General features: G+C 36.4%; 3 protein-coding genes across 3 annotated transcripts; 2 read left to right on the forward strand and 1 right to left on the reverse strand.

Annotated features, from left to right (window-relative positions):
- Positions 1-1073: 1073 nt before the first annotated feature.
- Positions 1074-8061, forward strand: HELRODRAFT_94851 (hypothetical protein). The gene is made up of 16 exons (XM_009024340.1): positions 1074-1107; positions 1208-1300; positions 1510-1649; positions 1783-2040; positions 2283-2568; positions 2914-3090; positions 3525-3664; positions 3826-3961; positions 4343-4420; positions 4759-4889; positions 5119-5278; positions 5716-5902; positions 6381-6534; positions 6873-6954; positions 7409-7477; positions 7643-8061. Exons 2-16 carry the CDS (start codon positions 1285-1287, stop codon positions 7729-7731), a joined length of 2103 nt encoding a protein of 700 aa, XP_009022588.1. The 5' UTR covers positions 1074-1107; positions 1208-1284; the 3' UTR covers positions 7732-8061.
- HELRODRAFT_188868 (hypothetical protein) lies at positions 7968-11932 on the reverse strand (the record flags this gene model as incomplete). The annotated part of the gene is made up of 9 exons (XM_009024416.1): positions 7968-8782; positions 8899-8996; positions 9133-9244; positions 9454-9540; positions 9941-10108; positions 10305-10565; positions 10814-11020; positions 11586-11783; positions 11918-11932. 9 exons carry the CDS (start codon positions 11930-11932, stop codon positions 8564-8566), a joined length of 1365 nt encoding a protein of 454 aa, XP_009022664.1. The 3' UTR covers positions 7968-8563.
- Positions 11933-13055: 1123 nt separating this feature from the next.
- Positions 13056-13818, forward strand: HELRODRAFT_162122 (hypothetical protein; the record flags this gene model as incomplete). The annotated part of the gene is made up of 2 exons (XM_009024417.1): positions 13056-13098; positions 13283-13818. 2 exons carry the CDS (start codon positions 13056-13058, stop codon positions 13816-13818), a joined length of 579 nt encoding a protein of 192 aa, XP_009022665.1.
- Between the last annotated feature and the right edge of the window lie 53 nt (positions 13819-13871).

Below are 13871 nucleotides of genomic sequence, written 5' to 3' on the forward strand. Positions count from 1 at the left end.
CAAGTTCGGAAATTCCAATGATGATGATGATGATGGTGGGAATTCCCGCGGATTATCGTCTGGAGCATGCTTCAAGTGTGGTCAGTCTGGTCATTGGGCCAGAAATTGTAAAGGTGTGGTCATTGGGTTGTCCATTGTTTCTTCGATTTTCTTATTTTATTTTAGATTTCACTTAAAAGTTAATCCTTTAAAAATAATAAATGATTGATCTATATTTTCAGTTGCTACATAAATTGTTATGTGAAACAATTGTAGGTAAGGCATCACGGTCAAAAGGGAAGATCGCAGATGAAATTGATTGGATGATGGGAAGCCAAAACAATTACAACGACAACATTAACGACCTCTCTCAAGTTGGCGGTGGTGGTGATGACTTCTTAGGCTCCTCTGCATCTTCCATGTCTCTTGAAGAACTGTCTTCTAAAATTTCTGGTTGTTTATTCAATTTTTTATATTTTCATTGATATTTTATCATAACAGTTTTGTTTTAACTAGACTGTTCGGTATTTTTTTATCAGAAAAAGTAATATTTATAATAAAAAAAAATAATTTTTTTACCGAAACTTATTCTGCTCCTAATTTGGAAAATAAAAATGCATCAAACAAAGATATTATATTTTCATAATCTCAGCTGTGGAGTCAGCAACACATTGTGTAGTGCATACTCTTATCTATCTATATCTTCGGATATACATTGCAGGTCATTATATAATGATGCTAAAACTTCCAGGTCAATTATCGGTTCAAGTGCTATAGTTCAATTCCTATGTTAAAATTTTAAGTGTAGTATTTAACATAAAGTAATTTTGCTTCAAGTATTTTCAAAGCAAGTTAATAAAAGTTAATTAGGTTAAGGGTTTATTTTAAGTATTTTCCCAACAAATTGTTAAAATTTATTATAAATTAGGTTTTTTATTTTGAATAAATTAATAAAATTTAGTTGAAATAATTACAATTTAACAAATTACAATGCAGAAGAGACAGAAAAACGCAAGGACATGTTCAGCAGCTCCCACCGCATGGAATTCATAAGCCAGACCTCATCGTTGTCATCATCAAACATCTTCAACCCACTCATCCAACTGAATGATGATGGCTCAATTCCTGGTTTGTTCATTATTTATTTATTTAAACATTTATTTACTATAATTTTTATTTTTCGTGTATTGTTATTATTGTATTATTATTATTATTATTTCCACTTTAGAAACTCCTGAAAATGTTTGGAAAGCTCTGAATAAATTTGGTATAAAAAAGTTCAAGCCTGGTCAAGAGGAAGCCGTTATGAGGATACTGTGTGGTTGGTTTTCGATGTTTTGTTGTCGCTCTCTTGTGGTTGTTTACGCTGCTGCTGCTTCTGCTTTAGCATAATTGAACATCCAACAGACCACCAACCAACCAACATACACAACTACTAGAACTCAGCGACTCAACTGCACACACAAACACCACACACACAAACACCACACACACACACACACACACACACACACACCACACCACACACAGGTCAGTCGACGATGGTGGTTCTATCAACGGGGTCTGGTAAGTCCCTCTGCTACCAACTGCCTGCCTACATGTACGCCTACAGGAGTCGGTCCCTCTGCCTCGTCATCTCCCCGCTTGTCAGTCTCATGCAGGATCAGGTGGTTTTGTCGTTGTGGTTGATGACGATGATGATGATGTTGATGATGATGATGATTATAAATACTAACATTTCTCTCTACACTTTCAAATCACTGATTCAAGAAACTCTTCCACTCCTCAACCGCACCTAATTAGGTCATGGATCTTCCAGCCTGCTTGAAAGGAGCATGCATACACAACAACATGACCCCAGATCAGAGGTCAAAGGTTATAGAATCTGCTATCAGCGGAGATCTTCACTTCCTTCTTCTTTCGCCGGAAATGCTCGTCGGTGGTTCTATTTTTGGAGATAACGGGAAATTCCCACCAATTTCATTTGTGTGTATTGATGAGGTGCACTGCCTGTCTGAGTGGTCCCACCACTTCAGACCATCCTATCTCATGGTCTGCAAGGTAGGTAGGTGGCTGGTCGGGTTGCTGGTAGATGGATAAGTGGATGAACTTGATGGTTGGATGAATAGATGGTTTTGTACCTCCTAGCTTGGTTCTTTTTCTTCATTAAAATCATCTTTATTACTTCATATATTGTCCAACTTTGTCACTTGCATAGCATCATTTCAAACGATCATCACTCCACTACCACCATCGCGTCTCTTGTCGCCATCATCATTCCCTCCCTCCCTTCCAACTGGCAGACACTACGCGAAAGATTTGGAGTGAGCGTCATGTTGGGTCTGACAGCAACCGCCAACAAAAGCACGATACGGAGTGTCTGTCAGAACTTCAACATACCCGAACATTCCGTCGTGATGAACGCTCCCGTGCCCACCAACCTCATGATCACCGTCTCCAGAGATGAAGATAAGGATGAAATGCTCATCCAACTTCTCAAGGGGAGAAATTTTTCCGGCTGCTCTTCCATCATCGTCTACTGCACCAGGCGGGAGGAAACCGAAAGAGTGGCTACTATTATCAGGACCCGTATGCAAGGCCACGTGACTGAAATTGGGAGATGTGTGGTTGAAAGCGGCGGGGATGAGGCTGTGAAGGACGTTTGTGAGAGAGGTGACGAGAAAGAGGATGAAGATGGTGAGGAGGATGGTGAGGGAAGTAGTGCAGCTGGACAAAAACGCAAGAAAAAGAATGGAAATGACAAGAAAGCTGGTTAGTTTAGTCGTTGTATTTACAAATTCAGGTTCTTTTTTACTTGATATTTACTCAATAATGCCATCAAATTGTTTAATAATTCGTAACTTTATCCGCGATTTTTTCACGATTCATTGAAGTTGAAATGGAAAAAAGTAATCTACTAATCTTCCTCTGTAGCCAGGAGAAGCAAACCAACACAGACACGAAAGAAGAAATCAACGAAAGCCTTAGGACTTTCTCTGGCATGGAGTGCCGAATGTTACCATGCTGGTATGACGCCTGCACACAGGAAGAGGGTACAAAAACAGTTCATGGCCGGCAAGCTAAGAGTCATCGTTGCTACTGTGGCGTTTGGTTTGTTTGTTTGTTTGTTTGTCTGTCTGTTGTTTGTTTGTTGTTAGTTTATAATTCAATTCTCTTGTAATTCTAATTCAAATGTATAAAATTGTAAATGGCACGGAAGTAATAAACTGTCGTGATGAACCGATATTCATGTTCGACCCAAGAAGAAAGAGACATAGTAAAACATTAAGAATGGAAAAAGTAAAACAAGAAAACTGCAGGAAAAAGTTTTTTACAGATTAGAATAACTTATCTCAGGAAGCATATGATGCAAAACATTCGAACATTTTTAAAAACTATTCAGACTCGGTTATTAGATGAATAATTAAAGGCTGTTACAGTCATGTTACTTAACTACTGTAACTTGACTCGAAGCATCACAGCATATTGTTGTTGTTATTATTATTACTACTACCACTACCATCGTCATCATCCGGATCCTGCAGGAATGGGATTGGACAAGAGGGACATCCGCGGTGTCATCCACTACAACTTTCCTCGCACCATTGAGTCCTATGTCCAGGAGATTGGAAGAGCTGGCAGGGATGGCGGGATTTCATATTGCCATCTCTTCCTGGATCCCACTGTATGCTGTGATGATGAGGATGTGATGATGGGGATGTGATGATGATGGTGAGGATGTGATGATGAAGGTGTGATGATGAGGATGTGATGATTATAGGACTGATGATAGCGATGAACATTGATATAATGATCCTAAATGAAGTTAATGACGACGACATCCAGGGCTCAGACCTAAGGGAACTGAAGCGCCACATCCACGCTCGATCGCTCGACCGCATCACCATCAAGAAGTTCGTTCTACGAGTTTTCCAACAGTGCAGCTGTCTGGAAAGTGATGGCGCCGATGACGTCATTAAAGGTGTATGTGACGTCAGTAAAGAGTGTGGTGACGTAAATATCGGTGCTGAGCTGAAAGTACACAACGAGCAGGTAAGTCAATCACTAACCAGGTTATGACCTTCTTTTGTCAATTTTGTTTGCTTAAAGCAAACTCCATACTCTCTTATAAACTTCGAACTGAAAAAGTAGTTGAAAGTATCTCTGATTGTTTTATATGAACAGCTGGCAGGTGTCAACTTTGATGAATTCAACTTGCCGATGGAGATTACTGATGATGGTGGTGATGGTGATAGTGATGTTGGGAGAAACGATGGTTATGATGATCGCAAAGGAAGATTATCTAACCAGAGTGGAGATAACAGTGACACGAGAATGGAGGTGGTGGGTGGCGATGTTGGAGTGCTGAGGAGATGTTTCGGCCATGAGAGAGCCCTGTCCATTGAGGAACTGGTCAATAAGTTGGATGTTAAAGAAGAAGGTAGTTGTTACGTAATTGTTGCTGTTTTTGAGGATTTTTTGTTGTTGGGTGAATGTTTCTTACTGCCATTGGTTGCCTCACTCGAGAGCACCTATGTTCAGTTTTCATTGTTGATTTATCATGTGAGATTATAGGTACCTCAGAACTGGAGTTTTAAAAATGCTTATGGTGGCAACGACGACAATGATGATCATGTTAGCGTTGACGACAGATAAACAAACACACAAACAAACAACGCAGACGTGCAAACAAACAGACACTCACACACACTCACACACACACACACACACTCGTATGTACACTCACTCACAATAACATACACAACACACATACGACAGGTTTATCAACGCTGTTGTGCTACCTGGAGTTGCATGATTGCAGATACTTGCGCAGTGACCAACCAACGTACAACACATGCGTCATCAGGTTTTATTCGTCTGTCAACATTTTGCTTGACGTCGTCAAGAAGGTGAGCTGTGAAGAATTTTTGAAGGGTGATTATGATCATGATGATAGTTGTACTTATGCTGATGTGTTGGTAATAATCGTCGTAAATATTAATGAGCCATTCACTAAATATTGATGTGATTCATTCATGTCCTCACGCTTTTTGTTAACATGTTTTCTGGTCATATTTTCCAACGTTAATATCTTCATCATCGTCAACATCGGCTAAATTATCATCATTATCACACCAGTGTCCAGTGTTGGGCATGTTACTGACCAAGCGACCTGACCTGCTATCCTCCGCAATGACGTCACGAATCATTGAATTTGACGTCATCCAACTGGCCGATGACGTAGGCGTTCCTTCTTACGTCATCAAGAGGCAATTGAGGGATTTACAATTTATAAATGGTCAGGAGTGATGAGTTGTGGAATTTGTTTTCAGTTGTTCGTTATTGATGGTTTTTTAATGAGGGTGGAGAGTCTTAGAACTGAGAGTAACTTGTTTTCCAGGCCATAAAAAATCACGGAATTTGAACTTGGTCATGAAAAATTATGAAAAATTCATGGAATTTTGTTAGAAAGTTATGAAAAAAATTAACTACCTATCGATATAGCTATACAGTGCTGCGAAATAAATGATGCAATAGCTTGCTTAGCATGCCAAGTTTTAGTAATTTGTGCAGTAGATGTTATAGATTGTATTTCATTTCAACATATCCAAAGGCGTACACACATATTGACTCGGACGTGCATACATACGTACACATACACGCAAAGACACAGCATAAACATGAAGACACTCAAGTTATACGTACATAAAAACTTGTACATCCAAACACGCCTAGATCACAATGGATGTCGACGTAGCGGCATAATCGTTGAGTTCTCCAACCTTTGCTATCGCTATCGCTGCAGAGGCGACTTCAGTGACGACGAAATAGACGGAATTGTCGATTTTTTGTTCGAGAGAGTGGACGGCCAGGAAAGAACGGAGATGTACCTTCTCTACAAATTTTATGATATGCTTAAAAGGTTGGAATTCGCGTTTAAATTGCACATTTAGTGTCTCTGTACCTGTCGACTGTTTTTAGTTAATGGTGTATGGTGTGCTACTGCCGAGCGTTGGTTTGTTCGTGTTATAATCAAAGTATAATGAGGCTGATTTCATTGAATGTGTATGCGTGATCGTTTTAATTATAACTAATAGTGCATACTGAGTTGTTTATCAACGTTGTCATTATCTAAAGTCGATCCATCAACGTCATAATTATTATATCAGGATACAATATCATAATTATTATATTAGGATACAATATCATAATATGTAATTCCCTCATCCTAATCATCATCAACTTTGGCATCAACGCCTACTTTGACATCATCCCATAGTTGATATCTTTATCATCCTTGCCGTCATTAATACCATGCCATCACGAACACTCACTCATCAATGCTTCATACAAATAATGTTGCATCCACAACAACATTAAAACACTCACTCACTCATCAGCGCCTCCTACAAAACATGTTACTCCTGTGGTGATGAGGATGGTGTGGACGAGGAAAGGATTGACAGCTTGCGGTTGAAGCTGCAGCACCACATGGAGAATTCATCGGAACACGTCATCAGCAGGGAGAAACTTCTCGAAACATCCTCAGAACTGGTATGCATTCGAACATGTTTTAATGGCGTTTTCTCTTATCGCATTATCATAAGATAAAGCAGGTAGGTTCTTGAATAATTTACTGATACAGACCAATTTGCACTTGCAGTTGAACTCAGTGTGCCAGTTATGCTGTTATGATTAGGCAGCATGGCATGCCTTATTCAAAAACATTGCACAGACTTAACGTTACTCTAAATCTCAAATTAATATTAATGAGGATGGTGATGGTCATATGATGAAGATGCGATGGTGATAATTCTTGACCACACAACAACGCACCCACACAGACACACACGCACGCACACACATAAACACACACGCGCACGCACACACAGGCAACACCTCAAGAGTTGTCCTCATTAAGATCAGACATTCGTAACTTCATCAACACGTACATGCATGACCACATGCTCACCGGTTGGTTGGTTGTATTTGATTGATTGGTTGATTAGTTGGTTGGTTGTATTAGATTGATTGGTTGATTAGTTGGTTGGTTGGTCGGTTGGTTAATCCATTGCTTATTTGTTTGATTGATTGATTGATTGATTGATTGATTGATTGATTGATTGATTGATTGATTGATTGATTGATTGATTGATTGATTGATTGATTGATTGATTGATTGATTGATTGATTGATTGATTGATATACTAATTGATTTACATTCAACATTTATCCACCGATGATCATTCTAAAAGTCTTTCCCTGGAACTGGCTGATTTCCTAATTCCCTCAAAACACATGCACACACAATGCACAAATATGCAAATTCGCGTACGTCTATACACACACATTCATCATCATCATATACTACCATCATCATCATCACACATTTTTCATCATCATCATGTACTGCCATTATCATCATCAGGAAGATGTATTGCTCGAATCTTTCACGGTATCGACAGTCCATGCTTTCCCACTCAAGTCTGGTCTAAAGGTCTCCATACTTTTATTTATTTACGTCATCATATTGCTTGCTTCCACACTCATGTAATAATAATAATAATGTTATTAATAGCTACAATAATGATGGTGAATCTGATAACGATGATGATGATTAATGATAATAATAATAGTACTAACATTCGACTCATTTTACAAGTTCGAAGGTACTGGAGGTGTAGCCTGCATATTGATTTCAACATCATCAGAGTAACTGCCACACAAGAACTCATCAACTGGAGAAGATAACTTCTTTCTCTCTTTTTTTTTTTTCCTTTTTATTGTTATCTCTCTCTCTCTATTTCTCTTTTTTGTCAATTTTTTTCTCACTCTCTCTATCTCTTTATGAATGTGCGTTTTTGACGTGTTAGTTTTATATCTTTTGAAATGCCTACAGATTTTAAGGACGTGTATATTTCCCAGTGAACATACCTCATACACATTAGCAACATAACCGAACATTTAATCAAAATATAACCACACCATGGCGGTGATAAATTTATTGACGGTTAAATAAATAAACCTTTGAAGTAATTCTCACCATTCAAATTCGTTCTAATAAATGTTTGCCCACTTCGATTCTCCGGAAAGAGAAAAGTAAATTAAAGACGTTTAGATTAAAATAAATTAATCTATTATAAACAAAAAATAAAGTGATATTATTTATGTAAGATTGTTTAAAATTAAATATGCATAATTAAAAAATATTTGACAATAAAGTTCATTTTAAAGTTCATTACAGCAGCAGCAGTAGATACATTACTATGAATAAAATGGTATGAATACAATTTTCACATAAAATAGACATGTATGTATTTAGGGACGCGTACGTAACACAAACGTTTCTTAAACATCAATTTCTTAACGGTTGGAAAGGAGGAAGAATTTGTGCAAAATTGATTGCATAAACATTCGATTTTTATAAACCCTCATCCCCTTCTTCTCTCTTTCTCTCATTTTCTATCAATTTAATTTCTCACCTGAATAACTTATTCATAAATCGCTTGTATAGAGAGGAAAAAGGAATCAACTGCATGTATAACAAATCAGTGACCGTTATAACCTCAACGTTTTGAAAACATCAGGACATTGCCGAAACGAGACCAGCTGGTCCTTTCCCAACGATGGCATCCATTGTGACTGATGTTTCCAGAGGCTTGAAGCCAAGTTCTGCCACGGGGATGCCAAAATGCTGCATCTTAGATTCGTACGTTCTCAGCAGGTCGTTGTGCGCCTTGCATACGCGAGACAGTTCGCTCTTCAGTTGCTTGATTGTTGAGTTCTTGTCATTTAATATGTCCTGTTGGTTTGTTGGTTGGTTTGTTTGTTGGTAGGTTGGTTGGTTGGTTGGTTGGTTGGTTGGTTGGTTGGTTGGTTGGTTGGTCGGTCGGTTTATGGATATAATTATAGAGTCACCTCGAGTTTCTTTGTGACGTTGTTCAGTTCCGATGGATCTAAACTGCATGTTGTCAGCAACTTCGATAACTGGGCCTCTTTCACCTCCAACGACTGACCTGAATGTTGTATTAGTCAGTCAGTCAGTCGTTCAAATAATATTTTATTTAATTATTTATTCGTTCAATTATTCATCTAATTAGTTAATTAATTCAAAAAAAATGAGTAGATTAAACAAATCCGGACGAGACCGACCCAGAGTTTGAAGTTTCTTCTCGAGCAGTATATTCTTCATGCTGGTTTTCTGTTGGACCTCGTGGATGGCGCTAACAAATCTGTTGTGCAGCTCGTCTCGTTCAGATTCAACCTTCAACAGAATATTTGAAAGAATGACCGAGATCGTATTGGTCGATTGTTTGATGATTTGTAATAATAATGATAATAATAATCATCATTTTCATCAAAGCAAGCAACATTTCCAACATCATCATCTTTATCCACATCATCATAATCATCTTTGCCATCATCATTAAAATTAATTTTCATCAAGAGACACTCACTCACTGACTCACTCACCTGTTCAAACCTCTGCCTCAACACTTCCAACTCCCAATCAGAACTTTTCAGCGATTCCTCGCATGCCTTCAATCTTGCCTTCGTCGTCTTCGCGTTAGAAAAAAGGTAAAATAAAATACAGTATTTAATTTAAAGAAACAAATCGACATAAAAAATTGGGCAGCAGTCAGTTGCCCACAAAAACTAAAGATCGGAACAACAAAAACAAACTTTCAATAGCAAATAATTAAAATAAAAACAATAACAACAAACATCCAATAATAACAACTAACAACAACAAACATCCAACAAAGCCAAATATCAAAAATGAAAAACATTTAACAACAACAAATATCCAACAATAAAAAAACATCCAACAACAACTACGAACATTCTACAACAACAATGAATAATATTCAACAAAAACAAACGTCTAAAAACAAAAAAATCCAACAACAACAAATATTCAACAACAAAAAACATCCAACATTCTACGACAACAACGAACATTCAACAAAGCCTTGTCTTTCTCATAGTTATTAAGTTGTTTTTTCAACATTTTGACGTCATCCTGAGCTCGTTTCAATGGTTCAATGAGATTTTTGTTGTCATTGGTTACTTCATTCATTTGTTTCTCCATCCTTTCTTCCTTCTTCTTCAGTTCTTCAATCTGTTCCTATATGTTTCAATGTCTAAGTGATTCAATCAGCGAGCGGTAGTTTATTAATAACTTTTTGTTGCTTCAAGGCGTGTCGTTTATGTGGTAAGAAAGTGAAAAATGATGCGCACAATGAAGTAATACAAACGATATGAAAAATATATGACAGATTGCAATCGTACAAACAAACACAGACCACACACACTACACAGACCTTCAGTGTGCCAATCAATGATAGATTGTTGAGCGTGATGTCATTGTAGTAGTTCTTGATTTCACTGAAGGCCTTCTCGTGGCCCTTCATCAGTTCACTGATCTGCGAGTTCTTCCTCTCCTCAACTGCGTGCACTTCAGTCTTGCGCGTCAGCTCCATGTCCTCTCGCAGCAGTTTTATTTTTTTATCGTATTTTGATTTCAGGTCAGTTATCTGCTGCTCGTACTGACTGCGCAGGTTCGAAACGTATTCATCGTGTTTCTACGTGATGGTCAGTTGTTTAATAAAGGAATTGTTAATTAATTTTACTTTTATTTCATCCAATATAGAAAAGTTTGCCCGTAATCATTTTAAAGTTAGACCAACGTATACTTTGTCTGAGTTTGAAGTTCTGCGTAAAACTTATGGAACTTTTTCAAACATGCCACAAATAGATGATTTTAAACACGACAAATGCACATATATGGACAATAATGAATAATTAAATGAACTATTGACATTAGATTCACCAATTTTAGCGTCTTGATGGCATTTTCGTGATCGAGCTGCCTGCTCTGCATGGATTTAATGAGGTGCTGCTTCTCTACCCACGTGGACCTCTCGTGGTCGTTGTGCTCGTCTTGCGCCAGCTTCAACGAGATCATATTCTCCGCTTTGTTCTCCGTCAAGTGGCTTTGGTGCTCGTACAACAAATGCTTCACTTTCTGTTTGTAAACCTGAAAAAACATAAAAAAAAAGTATTGTCATATCCACTGAAACAGCAGAATTACGTGATATAATTAATTATTGTTATCTTGTTATATTTGTTATCTTCGCTATTTGTCATCGATTGTAAACCATAGAATCATTTCATACCATAGAAGATTGTAAAAATATAAGGACTTGTGAATAGTGCGGTTACTAGCGAGGCTTAAAGTCGTTAATGTGGTTTATGTAGTTGGACTAGTTTTGCGATTCTATTACTGTTGGCATTCGAATAAACGTTCAGCAAAGTTAGCGTCTGAAGCCGTTGTGTTCATCTATCGGAAATCTTGAACATACGAGATAACGATAACTTGACGATCGTTGGAAGCTGCAACTCTGGTGCTGGAAATAAGGATCTTTGAAGTTATAACATTGGCGTCGGTAGAAACGAGCGTTAATGTTTACTTACAAAAATAAACTTTTGAAAAAATGTGTACAAAGTTATTTCAAAAACTAAATTTAAGACTGATTCAAACATTGAATTTGAACTACAAAATGACGATTAAACATTCCTGAAGTGTTAAACTTCTAAACCACCTTAATTTCGGTTTGATGTTTCTCTTCAATTTCCTCCAACTCCCGATCTTTGTTCCTGAGTTGGGCTTGCACTTGCTCCAGTTGATTCTTAGTTATTTCGCAGTATGCATTTTGCTGGTCCCTCTCCAACTGGAAATAATTTCTTTCCTGCCTCTCCTTGTCCAGTTCATCTCGCAATCTTTTCACATGGTCCTCCAGCTGTTAGGTCATTTTTCAGTTTTTTTTTATGGTTTCTATTCAATTAATTCTTATTAAAATGTTCAGTCATTGTAAAATAATTGTTGGTGTGAGGTGGTGTTTGTCATATGTCTGAAACAGATGAAAAATGAAACCTGTTCTTTAGTCATATCTTCTGTAGACACACCATCTATAATGATGAATTGTTTGTTTTTTGCTGATTTTTTGCTTTTACTTTTTTTCCCTGATTGTTCAGTTGAAGGCTATTATAAAAAAAAAAACTTGGGCAATTTTGGTTATGTCTAAAAAAATAATGAAAATAAAGTTTGTGAAAAAATTAACTGAATTTAATAAAATTAACCAGCTATTAAATTGTTATGTTACCATTTAATTAATAAAGTTTGAAAGACTAAATTAATTAAATTATTTAATGATAATATTATTAAAACCAATTAATGATTAATTGAACTATTTATGTTGAATACTCATTTTTAAATAACGGAAAACAACAGATACATTTATGATTTGTGTAATTCATTCTGTGTCTAATATCACAATATTATTTGTAGGTCACATAAATCATTATTTATTTACTTCTATATTTATTAATTTCATTTATTTATATACTTACAAAAAAAATAATAAAATAAATCCAAATCAGAAAACACAAAACACCAATTCATCACCATCCAATTCCAATCATTCTTCAGATCAGGAAATCACTGATTTTCATTTTTAAATTCAATTTCATTGTAAATTTAATAATTAATAACTGAAACAATAAATACCATTTTCTTCATTTCTTCTACAAAAATCTAAATAAAAATTAATAAAGTATAATAAATAATATAATTAAATAAAATCCAAACGTCAGTAGCTTACAACGACCACAAAACTATTTCAATGGCTAATGTAACTATGGCAACCAGCCACCTTAACGCTAGATCACTAATTACTTCACTTTTGAGACAAAATATGTAAATTTTATTTAATAAAATAATACAAATTTAACTTTATTATCAAAAAAACCACAATTCAAATTTGTTTTTAATTTAATAACATTTTTAAAACAATAATTAACTTTAAAAAAAGTAAAAACTTAAGTTTGTTTTTAAAAACTTTTTCAAACAATTGTAAACAATCGTTTTTTGACTGCCTTGGTCTTGAGAGGCAATGATCGTTTGCGGTTTGTTTGGTTGTTTAGTGTCGATCGTTATAGTCAGATTATTTTATTTGCTTATTAGAATTCGTTTGTCGCGAATGAAAGTTCATGATGCGACGAAAAATTGCTCAATGCCGGACTGGAATGTTCCCACCATGATCGTTCTCGGGTCAGGTTCGTAGGCTCCTCAATCTCCAAATCTGTCAATCAATTTGCTAAGTGATAACGGATTTAAAATTTAAAAATCTTTGACTTTAACGTTTTTTGGACAATATTTTACGTTTTAATTGAATCAAACATCACTGAGCTGAAAACTGAACTAGACTGAATGTAATGTACTAATTTTGTTTGCATGCAGGGGGCCACACAAGTGAGATGTTGAAGCTAGTCAGTAAATTACCCATCCCTTATCATCCCAGAACTTATGTGTTGGCAGACACAGACAGACTGAGTGAAGCAAAAGTGCATGCACTTGAAGAACTATTGAATGAATCATCCAACCACCACGATCAACATCAGATCAACAAACACCAACAACACAAAATATTGAAGATGAAACGAAGCAGAGAAGTTCATCAATCGTGGTCATCAACAATTTTGACAACTGCACATGCTTTGAAAGATTCGTTGGTCATCATGATTGAAGACCGACCAGACCTCCTTCTATGTAATGGACCTGGAACCTGCGTACCACTGTGCTTTATTTTGTTCCTCTTCAGAGTTCTCTGCATATTGCCTAGATCAAAAATTATCTTCATTGAAAGTATTTGCAGGGTTAAATCATTGTCGCTGACTGGTAAAATATTGTACCACATTGCTGATCAGTTTGTTGTTCAATGGCCTTCTTTGACCAAAGTTTATGACAGAGTAACATATTTAGGAAAGATATTTTAAAAATTATTTTATCTTTTGTGTAATTTATTTTTATTTTGATCATGATATCAATT

Source organism: Helobdella robusta, assembly GCF_000326865.2.
Source record: "Helobdella robusta unplaced genomic scaffold HELROscaffold_4, whole genome shotgun sequence".
Classification (NCBI taxonomy): domain Eukaryota; kingdom Metazoa; phylum Annelida; class Clitellata; order Rhynchobdellida; family Glossiphoniidae; genus Helobdella; species Helobdella robusta.

Excerpts from the sequence above, each read along its gene's own strand:
- HELRODRAFT_94851 (XM_009024340.1), top strand. Across the intron at positions 2,569-2,913 it reads GGCTACTATTATCAGGACCC|CCAGGAGAAGCAAACCAACA; the intron begins GTATGCAAGGCC and ends CTTCCTCTGTAG. Across the intron at positions 6,535-6,872 it reads TCGAAACATCCTCAGAACTG|GCAACACCTCAAGAGTTGTC; the intron begins GTATGCATTCGA and ends ACGCACACACAG.